This window comes from Coturnix japonica, chromosome 1 (assembly GCF_054131305.1).
Source record: "Coturnix japonica strain WE chromosome 1, WE-NBRP24, whole genome shotgun sequence".
NCBI lineage: Eukaryota > Metazoa > Chordata > Aves > Galliformes > Phasianidae > Coturnix > Coturnix japonica.
Genome location: NC_140663.1, coordinates 42,839,986 through 42,858,851, shown reverse-complemented (window position 1 = coordinate 42,858,851; position 18,866 = coordinate 42,839,986). Strand labels below are relative to the sequence as shown.

At 38.6% G+C, this 18,866-nt stretch overlaps 1 protein-coding gene across 6 annotated transcripts in view; it reads right to left on the bottom strand.

The window, feature by feature from the left end:
- NR1H4 (nuclear receptor subfamily 1 group H member 4) overlaps positions 1–18,866 on the bottom strand; it is a 38,321-nt gene that overhangs the window by 2,368 nt on the left and 17,087 nt on the right. For 2 of the 6 annotated variants that reach the window (XM_015859069.3, XM_015859085.3), the window contains 5 exons: positions 15,166–15,318; positions 11,834–11,967; positions 11,225–11,323; positions 10,437–10,536; positions 8,901–9,047 (listed from right to left, as the gene is read on the bottom strand). In XM_015859069.3, the coding sequence (XP_015714555.1) occupies positions 8,901–9,047; positions 10,437–10,536; positions 11,225–11,323; positions 11,834–11,967; positions 15,166–15,318 (633 nt within the window). Of the gene's footprint in view, positions 1–8,900; positions 9,048–10,436; positions 10,537–11,224; positions 11,329–11,833; positions 11,968–15,165; positions 15,319–15,904; positions 16,040–18,866 lie in introns of those variants that run through there. The other 4 variants (XM_015859077.3, XM_015859091.3, XM_085538775.1 and 1 more) reach the window with 3 other exon arrangements.

The window sequence follows — 18,866 nt, the reverse complement described above, 5'->3', positions numbered from 1 at the left end:
TATACAACTAACTGCCATGGGCAGTTACTTTGGTTGTCTTCATAAAGAGACTTAATTGCTCCTTTTATGTAGCCTGAAACTTTAGCTAGGTCTAGGATTACCTGTAGTCCGAGATCAACTTGCTTGCGACTCTTACTACCTGCTAGCATGAACCAGCTTATTATAAAGTACAGAGGCATAAATAATGAAAACACAACCTAGTTTGAGTTGGGATCATGTGATTCTCTCACCATCATGAGAGCCACTGGGGTTACTGCACTGGGGCATGCCGACTGGGCTTCCTCTTACAGACTTTGTCATTGAGTCACACTGTTTTTACACAGCCTTCACGTATAGATGTATTTTGCTCTACACTTTGGTGTAAAAGAGAAGAAGTGACACTCAGTCACTGACTGCTGCAAATGGCCTCTTGAGCTCAGAAGTGGCTACAAGGTCTAAAGATTCAAGCCAGCAGATCCTGGCTGAAAGGACAGGGATTTCCTCTGTTGCCACAGAGGAGGGCCATGGGATTTCTCCTGATTTCACTCCGTTTAGTTTTAAGCTGTTCTGGGATGAGGCTTTACAACTTAGTTTGGAAACTGCGTGAAATCATGCAGTTTAGTGTGTCTTATACTACATGAAGCCAAGCCCAGGTCTGGTAGTCAGTGGCTGCTGTGAGGTCTGGAGTGCCTCCAACAGGGGAAGTTCAAAACGAAACCCAGCAGATGCAGCTCCAAGAAAGGAAGCATGAAGTCACTTGGCTGAGCTATGAATGAGTCACAGTTTGCTGTGACAGTGACAACTGTTAGGAGTTGGACACATTGATCCCCTTCCAATTTGGGATATTCTATGATTCCATGAACTTATTTTGATCAGTAGTGATGTGACGCATGTTGTGTGGTATGTTTTGTGGCTAAATAATGGATTTAAATATGTGACATTTGCAACATAAGTTTGCTTCAGATTACAAACCACAAATCTAGTGTTTGTAACCAGTTCAATGTCATTGAGAAGAGTCCATGTTCATTAAGCAGATTTATACGGTAAGAGCTAACCTATGGTAGGTACTAGCGCAGCTGGAGCATTATACAGAGCAAGCAATAGTCATAGCACTGATGTGCTGCAAGCTTAGTCATCACAGTTAACTATTTACAAATTGGAACACTTGTCCTTGCTAACTTTTGAGGAACTGCCTGTCTGTATGGCAGTTTTAAATGCTGAAGTTTCTTACAGTATGATGTGTAATCACATGCATTAGTCACATGCGTGTGATTGAAGGTTCTCATGAATCTGGAAATATGAAAAAAAAAAAAAAGAAGTCTAGTTGAGCCCCAAAGTGAAGTAAGTGAGTTCCTCTTGTGAAAAGTTCAGCAACAGTAAGAGAAGTCAGAGCCAACTACAAATATTTTTAGTACCCCTAAAGCAAAGTGTCACACTTCACATCATCTTGGCAGCAGGCAGGGAACAGGAGGAAGTGGGCTGTGACTAAGAGTCCCCTCGTTTGTTCTGCATCTTCATCACTTAACTAGTTTTTGTTTGTTTTTTCTCTCTTTTCTTTTGTGGGGAGAGGAGGAGGAAGATCAGTTTTCAGCTGGATGAACTTTCTCATTGCCTTAGTGACCACAGAGCTTCTCAAGTTCCTCTGTCAATACAGGAGAGGTGGGATGAAAGAGCGATGGTGAAGTACAAGGTGTGAAATACCTAAATTCAAGTCCTCCTTGATGATCAGGAGGCTGGAGTACCTCCCCTAATAAGACAGGCTGAGGGAGATGGGCTTGTTCAGCCTGGAGAAGACTGTGGGATGACCTAATTGCAGCCTTTCAGTACCTAAAGGGAGCCTATGAATAGGAGGAGAGTCAGCTCTTTGAAAGGGTAGATAACAGCAGGACAAGCGGAAATGGTCTTATGTTGAGGGAGGGAAGATATAGGGGGAAGCTCTTTACTATGAGAGTGGTGAGGTGCTGGAACAGGCTGCCCAGAGAGGCTGTGGATGCCCCGTCCATGGAGGTGTTCAAGGCCACGTTGGATGGGACCCTGGGCAACCTGATCTAGTATTAAATGTGGAGGTTGGTGGCCCTGCCTGTGGTGGGGGTGTTGGAGATTCATGATCCTTGAGGTCCTTTCCAGCCTGGGCCATTCTGTGATTCTGTGATTCTCCTTGAGCCCATGTGTAGGTATGTAAAACAGTCCTTGCACCAGAAAGCTTATAGACTAATATTAAGAAACCTAAGAAATGAGAGAGAAGGTGGAAGGGATGAAAGAAAACTTGTGGAAGCAAATAAAATTACATCAGAGGGCTTCTCTGCACTATTGTAACTCAGAGAAATAAGACAGAAGAGGTAGAAGGGTGTAATAAAAAGGAATGTCATAGCAATGCAACTGATGTTTACTGCTTTTATGAAAAGGAAAGAAACAACAGAACTTTGAAGTCTTTAAACAGACGTATATCACCATGCAATTATGAACAAAACCATGCAAAAGAGCAATTTTAAGTCTAGAATAATGTTGTGGTTTTTCTTTGTTTGTTTTTCGTTACTGGTATTGCCCCTGTCCCATCTGTGTTGGCTTTTCCCAGTTAGTTCCTCATTTTGAATGAACACATTACACAACCTGCTCTTCCATCACAAGAGGGGGCTGTTTTCTAATGTGATTGAAAGCGCTTCAGTTTGGATTTAATAAGCTCCGCTAGGAAGCAAAAAAAGAAGGCAGGAAACAGATGTTTATAGTTCTTGCTTTTTTCCCCTTATCTACTGTACGAGATGTCACTTCCATTCAGGTTATCACGAAAAGAATTAAAGGCGATTTGTTGTTTGTAACTGGAAGGGTTGGAGGAGTAATGAATTATATGGCTTTTCAAGTGTCATTCCTACCAATCTTACTCCAAAAGTGAAAAAAAAATCAAATAGATAAAGTTATAATGTATTTCTGGCCCCAGTGAGAACAGAAAAGTGAGTTGTTTATACTTCTTTATTTAGCTCAGATGAGAGCACTGTACTTATCAGACAGGCAGAACTTCCTGCTCTGCATTTAATGATGTGCCCTGCTTAGACTTTTTTTCAAGAAGGTTTAAAAAACTTTGCATGATGTTGTCTTAAGGCAATAGAAACTGGACTCTCCTCTGTGTTTTGTTAAGCAGAATTCTGAATTAGGCAGATTTCTACCTAATCACCAGCCCAGCTCTATCATCTGCTGAAGACACTGCAATTCAATTTAATTGATTTTGCTGTGTTAATGTCTGGCTGGCTGGAAACCCAAAGGTAGTCAATGGGAAAAACTGTCTTTACTATGTCCTGGCAGTATTAGCCTAGAGGAGATGTAAATTTGCGAGCATTATTCATTCAGCACCCCTTACTTCTTATGCAGTTTAGTTGTGAGCATTATTCATTCAGCACCCCTTACTTCTTATACAGTTTAGTCTACCTCTGTAGCTGAAGACAAAGTATTGTTTGAGGTTTTGCCTTGATTTTTATAGTTGTGTTCCTATGATTTCTCAATGAAGGTAAGAGGACTTGCTTTCATAAGCTTTGCAGTTTCAGGCACTAAATAATTTTCAGGTTAACATGGCCCTGGAATAGAATTCTTTTTTTTTTTTTTTTTCCCCTGTGATTTCAAGTCAATATCACCATTTCTTGAGACCTGTATTCTCTTTTTTATTTTGTCTATTCATTAAAACAGAGCAGATCAATCTATTGCAAAAGAAAGCCTGCAAATAAATGGTAATTAATAGCAACAAGCACTGTGTGATTAATATGGATGAAGAGATCTTTTTTTCTTGATAAATGTGGAGACGACTAGATATTAAGTCAAGAGTATGATAGTAGCTGTTTTATGAAAATAAAATATATTAATTACTCACAAAATTATACCTTATCTTTCACAATGCTTCATCTATCAGAACTGACTTCTGTGCTGTAAAGTATCTGATATGAGCTCTGCACTGGAATCTATTCAGCAGCCCTTTAAACATGGGCTGAATTCACTCTATTGGTGTTGAGAACTGATAAGGGGGGAATATCTATCCAGTAGAGAAGATACACCAGAATATGGATATGGAATCTCTCCTCTACCTCCTCTTCTAGAGGCGAGCAACTTAAGAAGTTAGCTTGTGTCAGGGAGAATTCATAAGCAGGATAGCAGAACCCCTTCCTCTCAAAATTAATTAATAGTACCAGTGTGGAGCCATCAGTGCAAGTGAAGAAACTCCAGGAAACCAGCAAGGAGGATGCAAATGGCACTGCAAGATCCCATCCTCCGGCAGCAGCTGTGTTTGGGCAGTCTGGAGGCAGATGCTGTCTTCTGTTAGTCCTCATGGGCTGAGGCTACTTATCGAAGTAAGTTTTTGGCCTAGAGAAGCACACTTATGCAGAAAGAAAGAGATTGGGTCCTCTGATATCTGTTCTTATTTTCATATTCGTAAAATAACTCTGTAGATATCGTTTAAGCACCTGTGTAAACTTTATTTGTAATTGAGAAACATGGCACTCTGCAGGAGAGACCATGCAGGACCATATACAAGCTGAGAAGTTTTTTCCTATAGTCTGTTCCTTCCCATAGTCTTTAATTAAAAGTGTCCCTAATTTGTAAATGTTCTGTGCAGGGTGCTCATTTTGGGTTGAGGCACAGGATGGGACAGGATTCTCCTTCCATGTGAATGTCTGCAACCACTGGCAGAGCTGGACAAACTTCGATTTACACCTATGTCCATAAACAAGGACTGACATAAAGAGATTACTCTGTCTCAGATTATCTGGTCTCAACAGTGAAGATTACCTCATTTTGTTTCCCCACACAGCCTCCAGCACAGAGGGCTTTTGAAGCACTATGGTTACTCAGTACTAGTAATCAAATAATGAAAGCCAAAGGCAGTGGAAGTGGTTAGGTAGCCATTGTTCCTCTGCCAAATTTTGTCCTTGGTTGTAGGAGGCACTTGTCCAAATCAATGGGAACTTTGTATCCACGTTCAAGGGCGAAAGGTGGCCTTTTGCCAATGATTTGGAATAGTGGCTGTTTCGTTTCTCTTTTGAATTGTATGGCACTTCAGCACCAGTAACCAATCCAGCAAGATGACAGCGTACTTCACAATGGCAGGTCTCCTGCTGCCAACTGAAAGTCTGAGTCCTAATCCGTCCACTTTCTATTCGCATCAGAAAGTATTCTATCCCTGACACCGAAATCAGTAGAAAATGATGACATAAAAGCCTGTGGCTCTTAATGACTACTGAAAACAGATGTCCCTAGGAAAGGAAGGTATAAATGCTCCCTGAGAAAACATTCAGTATTTCAGCAGTGATTCTTAAATTATTGTCCTGCCAGACACTGGGGAGAATTTGATTTTAAAACAACAGAAAAAAACATAGGTATTAAATTGCCCAGATGTCAGCCTTTAACAAAATGAGTTAATCAGTGACAACAAGGCATATGTGTAGCAAAACATCAAGATGAGTAAGTTGTACGAGCTCTCATAAAATGTCTGTATTTCTCATTGGGTCTTAATATAGATTGATTAAGAGAGGATTTCAGTTTCAGAAGCCGTGAATGAAAGAATTTCCGTAACAGAATTTTCTGTACAGGCACAAAGAAAGGCAGATGTAGCAGGATTTATGCAGTATGCTCAAGTGAAAAATAAAAATACACCTCATCAGCATGAGAATAAAAGTGAATACTGATAATGTTCAAAGGTCATCACCATCAAATCTCTGGCTTCTTTATAAGGAAAAAAAAAGCCATACGTTCCATAGAATCAGAGCGGGGAAGGCATAAATATTGATAGATGAGAGCAACTTCTAAACGGACACAGTGGCAGGTGACAGAAGTTTGGACAGCCTGTGACTTTTAGGCAGGATACTCCCCCTTCCCACTTGATTTTATGGATATGGATATCAAGGCTTGACAATAGGACTATGTGACATTCAGACATTTATCTGCATCTAAAAAATGCTGATAGAAGTTCTGACTAATGACAGTTTATGGCTGATGTCCTGATAATGCTTAGGACCTCACTGGAAGCTATGAATAATCACGATGCTTTTTCTTTGCTAAACTCTTATGCAACTGTCACTGCATTTGCTTTGCTGCTCTCACTTGGTTTTGCAGGGTGTTTTGGTTTTCTGTGTTCAGACAGGTGTATGTTAAAGTTCCTGTCTCCATACTTATGTATAATTCTCTTGGGCTTTCTTCTTTTTGTAACTTAGATCCAATCTCCCCTGGCCTGCTTATCTCTTGGGCCAGTCCATAACATGATAACATTCAGCTGCAGCATTCAGTAAGTAACATGTTTCCTTACTGGTGAAGTTTAGGAGAAGTTGCTAAAGTTTCTACTCTAAAATCTGCTGTGGTTTAACCTGGCAGGTGGCTGAGCACCACACAGTCTTTCGCTCACTCTCCCTGTTCACAGTGGGATGGGGGAGAAAATCAATAAGGGGAAAAAAAAAAAAAAAAAAAAAAAAAAAAAGTAGAACTCATAGGTTGAGATAAAACTATTTACTAAGAGAAAAGGAAAAGAATTATGAAAAATACATATGTGAATGTGTATAAGAATTGATGCACAAGCAATTGCTCACCACTTCATTACTAATGCTCAGCTAAGCCCCCAGGCAGCAGAAGAAAGCAAGATGAACTCCCACTCCTTTCTAAATCCTCTTTCCATGCAATGTCATACAGTATGGGATAACCCTTTGGCCGCTTTAAGTCAGCTGTCCTGATTCTGTCTCCTCCCAGCCCTTAGTTAGCATGAGCTGAGAAACCAGAAAGGCCATGGCTCAGTACAGCACTGCTGAGCAATAACTATGAACATCTTTGTGTTATCAACACTGTTTTTCTCTTCAAACTGAAATGTAGCACCATATCAGACACACTGAAGAAAGAGTCCCAGCTGAAAATAAGACAAAATCACATCTGTCCAAGCCAGAATCCTGGTGTTGGTCCTACAGGATGCAGGGCTGTGAGCTGCATTTTTAGTGCTTTTCAAAGCTTTATGTGTAAACAATGATAGCAAAAGAATTTGGATGCTGTACTTTTAATTTATTTAAACTCAGGATACCTGTAAATAATCATGAATTAGACCACAAAAGAAAAATGCCTCAGTAGTAGATGTTTTATAATATTTTGAAATGAGTCAATTTACCTAAATGTGTAATTCTAGAATTTATCAGAAACCAGGAAAAAATGTGCAGTAAAAATGCACTAAAGCAGGAACTTAACATGAAAACAAGAAACTCTGATAGCTTGTGAAATAGGAACAAAATTCATTGGAAAAGTCAGGGAACACTGAGAAATGCCTTTAGGAAGCATGAGAGGATCAAACCAATCTCTTGATTCTTCCTCTTAGAAACCCATCTGCTTGCATTGCCATTGCAAAGAAAGTGATAACGCTATCTGACCAGCACCAAACAGAGAGGCAAAGGGGCATTTTAAAAGCACATTCAAGCAGTTTACTGTAAGAGACATTGCCACTTCTGTATTCTCTAGCATGCAGCAATGACAGGCAGGAAATATTCATCCAAAACAAGAGACTCTTGCACTCTTGGAATTCTGAGTGACTTCTGGTTCTGTTTAGTAGCACTCACAGTTAACATCACCTTCAGCAGCATTGGTAGCAACAGTTAACACAGCTACAAACACAACGATTTACAAGCTGGTGTTGTTTACTGTCGAAACCCCATTAAGTGCCATCAATTAAACTGTTTTTAAATAGACTTAAATTTGCACAGGAGAAAGAGAATACATAGCAAAGAAAAGTATGAGTAAGGAAATATCTGAAACGTACAAGTAAGGAAAAGAGTATCTGTATGACTTAATGGGCTATCTGATACTCAGGATCAAAATATTCCCTGTACCTTCCTGGCACGCTCCTCTGCTCACAAAGCCTGGCCCAGAAGCCATCTGTATAACTCATATCACTCTCAAACTTCATAATTAAATAAAAGAAGTATTAAAAACTACAAAATGTAAGCCTAGAAATGCTAACTCAAACTAAAACCGTAACTTCAGCAAGTGAGTTATTCTCATGTTTTTTTGGTTCCTTTTCAGGGTTTCAAATGTATAATTATTGGCATCATTTTGCATACATCTGTAGTCCCCTCACATCATGGGTTTTAATTGAATCAGAACAGAATTCAAGCCCATTTCTATGATTAGCATTGTTTTCCTATATGTATTTTCCTTCTGGCCATTGTAAAGGAGGACAAGAAGCTGGAATCAAAGCAGCCTCTCTTCAATTCAGAATTTTTATTACATTTGCATTTTTAACGATGAGATGAAGGGTAGATAAAATCTGCTAGTCAAGACAGAAAAAAACAAAACACATTATGTCTTGCATCAGTGGAGCACAAAAGCTATGTAATAATGCAAAACACAGCTTTGCCTGCATTAAGGGATAAATATCAAGCCTAGTTCATCTTTTTGTAAAGTTCCAAACTTATACCTTTAGAATGACCTTAAGAAGCAGCGAATATACTGAGAATATTCCATACTTGTAATTGTTCTATGCACAATGTATCATTTTTGCCAAACTGACCTTAAGAATAGATGTTTCTCTTCTACAATAACATCCTAAAATTCCCTCTTTTTCTTTTCCCTCTCTTTCTTTCTTTTTGAGTAATTTCATTTGCAAGCATAAATACTGATATTTTATTTGAATAATTTGAAATGGAATCTGTTTTCTTCATTCTTCTATGCTTATCATTGGAAAGTTGTACCGGGTCTATTCAGTATTGCATTATTCATAACACTTGCAATGTATTTATGAATAAATCTTTACCTATGATCTTTACACTCAAGGCTGAATTAGATTTGTTCTAGTTAATATGAAGAACAGCTTTCATATGAGCCTTTTTCAATACTATTAAACTATTTTACTGGCTTTTCGAGGTGACGCAGAACTGTGACCATGTGTTTTTTTGCCTTGTAAACAAGATGCTTACCACTATTACGAATTCTTTCTTCTAGAAGGACAGTATGTCCTGTGGGAAGTTTCCTACTGAAGATCTCAGCTGAACGGAGGAACATGGCTTCTACTGCTGAGCCCTTCAGCAAAGCAATCTGATCTTCATGGTCAAGGGTTTGGAAGCCTGGGGAGACATTAGAAGCAAGTAAGGCACCAGCAGAAAAGTCCTCACTGCTTTCTGCCCTGAATTTCTCAAACATGAGATGCTACACATCTGTGTAACCTTGATGGTGGTGTTAGATTACTCGACAGGTACAGAAGCCGAAACTCAGATTCCACAAAATAACAACACAAGCTCAGTCCTCACCAATGTCAAGCAAGCAGCATTTGTGGAAACTTAAAATTCCAGGTCTTTGCCTTTTCCTCAGCATAAGACCATTTGTTTTGCAAAAATCTAGTAGGGCTTTTATCCTCTTATCAATCTACTATCATGTTTCTAGCTCATAGCCTTGTTTCCTCTCAGGTGTGTACATGCACACATAACCAGTGATTGCATTCAATCAGAGCAGCACGTGACATATTGAATTATTTCTTTTGTGCCATTAAGGAGTTGTCTTAGCATCTTTCAGCAGACATTGCCATACTTTTCTTTGGTTAATTTGTACCCTTTTCATGCCCTGTAAGCCAGTATTCCTGTTAGGATAAAAATAAAGCTGTGATATTAGCCTTTGAAGCAAGTCTGTAACGCACAGAAAAAGTCAAGATTGTGGAGGATAATGTTTTTCTACAGCTAGGCATTGCACTGCACCTTCCTTAATAAAAAGAAGAGTCTTAGAATTTCTTCAAGGGTCTCTCAGTTTGAGGCTACAAGGCTGAGTTTAGAGAAAGGAGCTGGAATCCCTTTCCAGATGGAGGCAGGCTTTGAATGGTAGGCAAGTGCTCAGTGCTGGTGAGAAAACACCTGCAAACACTGCTGCTTCCTGGCAAAGAAGAAGGAGTGGGACTTGTCTCACAAGGAATCTGTACCATGCCTAACATTCACTCCTGAGATAACATCCATTCGGTAGTTGAAATTAATAATAGTAATAATACTGAAACTCAGGTTTGAAGTGTTTGTCCATAGCACACAGTGCAAGGCCCATCAGTGTTGGTGCCTCCAACTAGGCAAACTTTTTTAGCATCCACAGTTCAAGGCTGAGAAACTTTTCCAGAAAGGCAGCAAACTGAGCAAAGCAGTCTTGCCAGTATCAGTGGTCATTTAGAGGCAGATTGTTTGGCATTGCATTGGTATATGAAAATAAATTCTCTCTAGAGATATAAACCCTTCTCTGAACATTTTGTTTTCCAATAGGCAGAAAGTGCCACATCTCAGAATGACAGAATTTGAATTATTCAGAATATTCTCTGCAGAGCACAAAGCCCCTTTTCTTCAGACTTCAGGTGTCCAAAGAATGCATGTGTCAGAGGAGGTGGCATTTTGATATAGCATTCAAAATATACACAACAGCCAAATGGCAACTGAAAGCATCTAAGTTTTGAAATAACAAAACGTGGCCCAGCAGACTGGATATACCTGGTAGTTTTTTAGTGAATTCCACAAGAACTTGTACATGACTGGTAGCCATTTCTGTTAAGATCAGAAAATTCCCTTCAGCACTGAATTCCTCATGTAACTGTTAGAAATCAGAACAAAAACAAAAAAAAAATTCTGTTAATATTCATTAGCACTTCACATTTAAAGACATAAAATACAAGAATTATTAGAGTGGGCTGGGCAGGAGACCTCTCTAACCCTCTAATTTGTTTTTAGCCATTCACAAATCTGGTATTTTGGAAGGCGTTGTAACAAATAAAATATGTAGGAGGTGTCCTTTCCCTTGAATATCTGTCTCACTTTCAATGCCGTATCTATGTCACCACAATATTTAATTATAAATTGTAAAATGAAAACCATCAAAATATCTTTTATGCCTTGTGTTAAAAATGAGTTGGCTATTTCCCTATCTTTTAATAAACTGAAATATGCTTAAGCATCCAGGCTGGTAACTTTAAAGAAAGAAAGCTTGGTTACATGTCAAACTCAAATCACCGTCTATATTGGTAATGCAGAAAAAAACAAACAAAAACAACTCAACAAAGCTCCAACCAGCAAAAAATTAGATTTGAGCTTAAATGTGTATTTTAAAAGAGTAGAAATCTTTTTTTTTTTTGGCATTTAATTTTGGTAAACAACGATGTAGTATCATTAATGACTGAGTAGGAGAGACTCTGCCCCCTCACAGCATGTTTAAACTTATACCCACAGCCTACTTAATCCTCTGCCTCTTCATTCATACCTCAAGAATTAATCAATGCACTTACCAGCTTTTTTGACACCTCCTGAGGTATTTGTTGTTTGCTGTATGAATCCATGATGTAATCAAGAAGGTTCTGCTGTTCTGGGGTAAATTCTACTTTCTCCTATACTGGCAAAAACAAGAAGCCCATCATGAAATGCAGATATGTAGAAATGACCAGGCATTACTTGTTTTAGGCAAGAGATATACATCTGTTTCTCACATCTGGGCATCAAGCAGACTAGGTTTGCTTGTCACCAAGAGACACTGGATTTCTACAGAAGTCAAAAGAGGAGAGGTGTTTCAGGTTTCTAAACAGCATGAGTCTGTGTGGTTTAATATTAGATATATGGAAATGATTAGTAACTAACCAGGTGTGCTCAAGCTTCAATATCTCACCTCACTGTATATGAAGAATACCAGACATGTATAACAGAAGATATATTTTATGGCTTTTGTGGAGGCGTTGCTGAGTCTTGACTAAAGATAGCAGAACTACTAAACTCAAGGCATTTTGACTTGAGAGATGGATTTTTAGTTAATGCAGACAGCTCCACGGAGTTTACAAACACTTATTCACTGTACTAACCACATTTAGCTAAAAACACCACTACTGTTGCAAGAATTTTATTACCCTATACATTTTAGTTGTAGATGTCACTTGTTTCATGTCGTGGCCTTCATTATCTTCATTGACTGTCTGATCTGGGAGCTGTTTCACATTTTTCCGTAGCCTTTTTGACTTGCATTGTATTTCTGTTAACAGACCTGGAACACATAATACAATCTAATGAATCTAATGAGACAGACAAGCATATACCAATGAGTAACCCAGCCCAATAGGAGCCGATCTGCAGAGGAAAACAGTTGGTGCACCCCACCAGTTGGTGCCCAGCATCTGCACAGTGTGCATATCAAGGGGATTGCTTTGGATCACCTCTAAAATGGTCTTACAGACAGAGTGTGATGGGTCTGTGCTGGAGTGTGTCTTTAGTTCAGCTTCATCTGAAAAAAAACCCTTTATTATACTCTAGGATGCAAACCAATGCACAGTAAATGAGGGCGATTAGAAGACTGTCTTATTTGATCCAAAACAGTAATCAAGGTGCAGCTGTTCTTACCCAAAGGACAGTGGATTTTTTTCAATAATCTTTAAGCCATGTTATGGCTGGAGTGCAGCTTTTTTGTGAAGTTCTTTTAGAAGAGGACTCCCAGGCTTCAGCCGTTTGTGTCAGCATACAGATAGACCAACAGCTGAAAATTTAGGCCCAGAAGTAACTGAGGTTGGCAAATACAACTGAAAAAAATGTATTAATTTAAAATGTTACCCAGTTGCTCTTGACAGTTTGCATTTCTTTGTCTTAGAAGACTGGATAAAACCGTAGTTTTACTCTAGGGTTTCATTTGCTCCAATGAAAGTATAATTGCATTGGTATATTTCATTTTGGACCACATTTCAGCCCTTCGAACCAGGGAGCATCCCTATACGGATGCCATAGAAACTAACAACTTGCTTGTGTAACAAAAGAAAGGGACAGTATGTACCCTAAGCAACCAGTGGAAGACGGACAAAAAGCGCAGATGAGAAAGTAAATAGTTAAGTACTCATCTAAAAATAAACCTATCACCACAGGATTTTTATTCAAGCATCCTTCCCATTCTTCACCTTTGAAAACGAACTCATTCAGGGAGTATATGATGGCAGAGGAAGATACCATGAAAACAGTGAATTTCGTTGTGAATGTTTTTAATTTCCTGTTTAAGCGCTATATAAAATAACCCACCTGAACTGCTGAGAGAAGAGGAAATTTACATGACTAAAATAAGACCTGCAAACAATACCTTGAAAGGTGGGAATAGGAATGATGGAGATAATAGTTGGTATTGAGCCATGTAATTTATGCTGCTGCACAGCATCATAGATTTCTTTTTCTAAATGGTAATATTTGGTACATTCTTTGGCAGTGCTAATGGGCTTGCATCATTTTCCACCAGCTTAGTATCTAGCCTGCTGCCTTCCTAAGGAAAATGTGGTTTTGTCTTAAGCAATTAAGACTAGATTTTCCTAAGTTTCCTGTCACTGACATATTATTCTAGCTCCAGCTAAGTTAATTGGAAAACTCAAGCAAGACAGGACTTTACTTTTTATCTAAGAGCTAGCTGGCTTTCAGTGGTTATTGAATGGTAATTAAATTCTAGGAAGAGTAGCATAATCTGGGTCTTCCCTAGGTAGACATTTCATACAGGAAACGTGTAGTTTGTAACAAAACCACAGGAAGCAACTGAAACTGATGGTGAGCAGTTTTGATCTTTCATGTATAAAGGGCAGGAGCAGGATTATTGAGTAGCCATGCCATAAATGTTTATAAGACTTTACCTCCTTATTCACTGGAAAAAAGGAATCCACAGTGCTTGTAATTACAATCCCACAAAATGAGTAAATGAAACAAAGTTCAAGGTTGCCTTTTATTTCCTAGTCACTTTTTTTCAACTAAATGCTCTGTACTCCTAGAAGCTTCATGTTTTACTGTTCTGGATTGCCTTGAACTAAAAGCAATTATACAGCACACTCCTACTTAAAAGCCATTAAATAGTACCTTGCAAGACATCCTTATTGCAGCGCATGCTTATGTTTAAGTCATGAGCGACACAAGATACCCAGTGTTTCCATTGCAGAGACAGAGTCAAATGGCAGTGCCACTCACTAGCTTTTATTTCACATGTGCCAATTTGTGAAAATGATCAGCCAGCTTAAAACTTTCATGTGTGCCCAGTCAGTATTATTTACGGTGACCTATTTTTTTTTTCAGAGATGGCTTGTTTTTCTACTGAGTCACTCAGGCTATTTTAAACCCTACAAATGTTGGAACAATAGATCTGGGATCAGCACCACAGGGGAGTCATTTCCCTTTGACATGGAGGGACCCATTGAGTGCTGTCATCACAGTGGTGGTGTCTGTTCATATATTTACATATTGCACAAGAATATGCCATATCACAGAATCTCTGTAGCTTGTTCAATTTGCAGGATGGAAGATTAATTACACTGTGCTGGCAATGCATTCCAAACACTGATGGAGCTTATTGTTTCTCACAAAACCAACAGTTAATATAGCATCTTCTGATCAGATTGAGGGATGGAAGTATATTAAAAATTCCAAGTAGATTAATTTCCTGTATGAACCTAAATTGGTTTCACACATATGTGTATGCTAAAATGATTGGAGCTGTCAAGAAAAATAAATTGTTGCCCTGTTCATAGAAGGCAGAATAGCAGATATTTACAGTCTATATTCAGGAGCTAGCTTGGAAAGATATTTTACTGGAAATGCTCTATCTATGCTTAAGGTTGCACTCCATTATCTCTGTTCTAAGTTGGCCCATGTTTTATAAGCTGTCAGCCTGAACAGAGTATTCTCTTTAAATGAAGCATTATTAATAAGTTCATCTGCTTCATCTCTGGAGCCAGTCCTAACTATGTATCTACATGAGGGCAAGAAAATCCATAGTGCCACTCAAAAAGCAAATGAGACTATAAAAAAGGGCCAGCCCTTAGCAGTCTTAACCTGATTGCTGGGTGGGGTCTGGGAACGTACACTTGGCAAGCCCGCAGAAACTGCCTGCTCATGGCAGCCTCCCTCTTTTCTGAAAAACGGCGTTGTTTGAATGCCAGCATTTGGACTTGGTTATCAAGAACTGGAAAAGGAGAGGATCAGAAAGAGCAACAAGAGGAATCACCAGGACTTTCAGCATTTGCACCTCTGTGCCCCGACCACAAAATCCTGTTCCTTACAAAAGTGCTTGCCTTTCTCAACAGGATTTGATGCACAGTTACAGCATCATCTTTATTGCACTTTCCACCCTCCAGACTGTATCTTTTATAAATTTATTATTAAGACCAGCTCAAATAAACCAATACAGTATCTGGTGTGTTCTCCACTCACTCTGACTGTATGATGCAAATACCTGTATACATACATTCAGCCAACATGCCCATTTGCTTGCATTTCCTTAGACGGCACTCTTGGCACTTTCTCCTCATGTACATGTCCATCTCACAGTTGCCTCCATTTTTACACTTGTACACTGCGTTTTTTGTGATGCTTCTTCTGAAGAACCCTGCACAACACAATGGTAACATAGATCAAAGGAAACACTCAAAGCAGCAAATAACAAAGATGAAAAGCACCTCCATATGGGTTTTCTAAATAACACCAGTTCTGCTGTACTGCAGGTCTTGTTTGGCTCCTGTGTGATTAAATTCTTGTTGTTCGCAATGAGAATAGTATCAAACTTGTGTAATTTAATAAATGAGAGTGTTAAATCAGGCATCCACATTAGAAATTTACCCCAAGAAAGGCCCTGAAACTGCTGACCTTGAGAAAATTCACACCCAAATCTGAAACCTGCCAGGAGCAGGCTGAGCACCTGCTGTAGGAGCAATAGCATACATAGTGGTGAAAAAAGTATCAGCCTGTTAAGTCTCTTGATGTACAGGATGCACAGGAAGAGAGATGAATAACTGGTTATATTCCCCCAACTCCTGGAAGCTGCAGAAGCTTCACATACTGGTCTACTTGCACATTCCAGGTCTAATAAAGAAGCTGTATCATATCTTCCTATTGTATGTGAGGCCTCTTCACCTGTTAACAAGGTACTCAGTCCCTTTCCCTAAACACTGTCCCTCTGACGGCTAAACACTTACCTGATTTCAACTACACAAGCAGTTGAATTGATTACATCACTGGATTCACACAAAAGTTGCACAGCAGTTTCTGAAAACCTGAATTCATCCCAGAAGTCTACAAGGACTTGATTCAATCTGTAGAAATCTACTACTTGTTGCTGTCTAGCACAGCTTTGTGAGAGGAACTGTTGGGAAAATGTGCAGTGCTCAAGATGTGAAATTTTTTACAATAAAAGAGTCATCACAAAAACATCAGAGTCTTTGCAGCCAATCATGACTTAAACATTTCCTGAATTTTTAGTGTGACTCACTGCACCATCACAATCTTTGGAAGTTATTCCTCATATGGCTGAGACTATTCAGCATCAACTGCAGAGGGAATTAACTCCCTGCCCCTCTAGGGCAGGTTGGTTCTCCTCCTCACCAGAGAGCAGGCTTTTGAGGTAGCTTTCTGGGAGCTTCTCCTGATACATCACTGATTTATAGTGCAACTGAAACTAGAGCTCTGCATAAATTTACAGTAAGCAGAACTATCCAAAGAACTTTTGCTTGCTTCTTGCCCCTGGCCAGCACAATAAAGATTCCATTGTTTTCCAGCCTGGCACTTTCATGCAATACCAGAGGCATCAAATAAGATCCAGTCTCCCACACTCAAATTGCAGGGCAAATTTAGATGTAATTCTGAATTTTTGTCCATTGAAAGACTTGTCTGTGTGTTTACAGAATGTGTGGAGGTAGGATAATATGTTGCTGAATCTGAGCAAGGCAACATATTATCCTTGACATAGGGATTTTGCCATTGTCAGATGATGATTTCCCAATTGTGGTTCAAGTTTCTGTAGCTGTGTCATCCCTTCGAAGCACCAGTATGTAGCTTTGAGTAAAACTATTCTGGACACTAAAAAATCCAGCATTTCTCTAAATCTGCTGTATTTCCTGCTTGAAATAGCTTTCATTGTTGGCTTCTTTTCAGATAAATATATTTGACTGGCATCAGTCTCTTTTGAAATGCAGATTGCTTAGAACCTTCTGCAGCCCTGGGTATTATTTTTATTCATTATTTGCACTGTGTTTAATACATTACCATTTAATTCTCGGGGAAGGAAGAGAAAGGCCTGGATTTAAGCTGTTGGTTCTCGGTGTCAGTTAAATGCAACTATTTGTTAAATTTAAATCCTGTAATTTGTGATAAGTATTAATTAGTAGTAAATATTAAAAAGCTCTGTTCAAATATTTATGACATTTTATGTCCAATTTTTCACTCACGGTCTCTGCTAGTTTGCTTTCTCTTGAGGGAGCAAAGGAAAAGAGCCTAAGCAAATGAATGTTTAAAGAATATGAAAGAATGTGAAAGGATCCAAAAATAGGGATGCAAAAAGGTAGAAGTGAATAGGACTCAAATATTTACTCTTAAAAGAAAGTTTTTGGAAAAGCAAAATCATGTGGAAAAAGAAATTAAATACTTCTTTTATTAATTACAAAAAGTAGTTTTACTCCCATTCTCATTACATTTTTATCATGAAGTGACTCTTGAATCATTTTCTTGTCAAATAGGCTTCACAACTGATTTTGCAATAAACATTTTGGTTCAAGTAATTTTTTAATGCATTGTCTTCACTAATAATTGCAAATAAACTTATATTGCTTGAAGTATTTTATGCACAATCTCCTATACCAGATGTCTTTTTACAGAAAACATGGAGCAATGGCTGCTTTTAGAATAATGAAGGGGCAGCCCCCAAAAGTTGAAGGCTTTTTTGGCACAGTCTAACTTTGATCTGACCTTAACAAATTACAGAAATCTCACGTTGGCTGGAAATGTTGATTTTGCTTTGTTCTCTCAGCAAGTGATGAATATAATTAATTATGGCTAAAGTTGCTCCAGTGTTACATATCCTAATTTTTCCTGAGTAAATTACAAAACACTGAAGGAAGAGAGCTGCTAAAAACATAGATGAAAGCTTTATGAGTATCTCAGTTTGCAATCCTGGTGTCTAATTGTTCCGAGAATCTCAGTCTAAAAGATTTTGAAGTTCACAGTTGCTAATGAAGCACGACTCAGCTCTATCAGACTACCATGCTGTGGCACTCCCTCCAACCATGCCCACATGGTGGATGTGCATCTGAGGAGAAGATTAAAGTAGCACTTCATTTCACAGGAAGTATGCTCAGTCTGGTATAAGAATCATTAAGCATTGACAGCATTGCATTGAAGAGTGCCAAAACTTGTATCATTCTATGTAAGGGGAATTCACAACCAGCTTTTCTCCCTGCAAACATGCTCAATAGCCTCACTGAACAAACACAATACTTCATCACACTTGTTCTGCAGCATCGCAGAATGGACTTCAAAGCTCTGTACCACTCTGCAGATTAAGCTGTTCCTAGGGTTTATTATCTTATTTATGAAATGGCTTAGCGTATTTTTTTTTAAAAAGATGTGTAATTATAAACTATTGGCTGTTTTAAAAATGCCTTTAGGAGCTTTGATGTCTGCCTGAAAAGATTATCTTGGAAATGGCCTCTAGAGGAGTAGGCTTTAAAGCGTGATACAATGGTCCTTATAATGGAATGTTGCCTGTGGACTGCCTTATCCTTTATGGATGACAATTGTGATGCTGGTGTTATTGTAGAGCAAGGCAGTATCTTCAAAACTGATGTGTTAGAGGTAAGAGACACCTCAAGAAATCCTCTTATTTAATTCCTATTTTTGTAGTACTAGAGGCAACTATCCTATGAGATCAAATGTTTTATCTGCTTTTTTATAATATGTAAAATATTAATTAAGTAATTAACACTTTTTAAATGGATGTTCATGTATTGAAAAAAAACCATATAGGAATGTATAATTTATCCATGTCTTTAGATTGCTATTCTCATGAGGGATGATAAATAAAATCTTAATATTGTTCTACTCAAGAAAGAAGAATGAAGAATGTTGCTGAATGCACTATCCAATAAAGTAATAATGGTAAAAAAA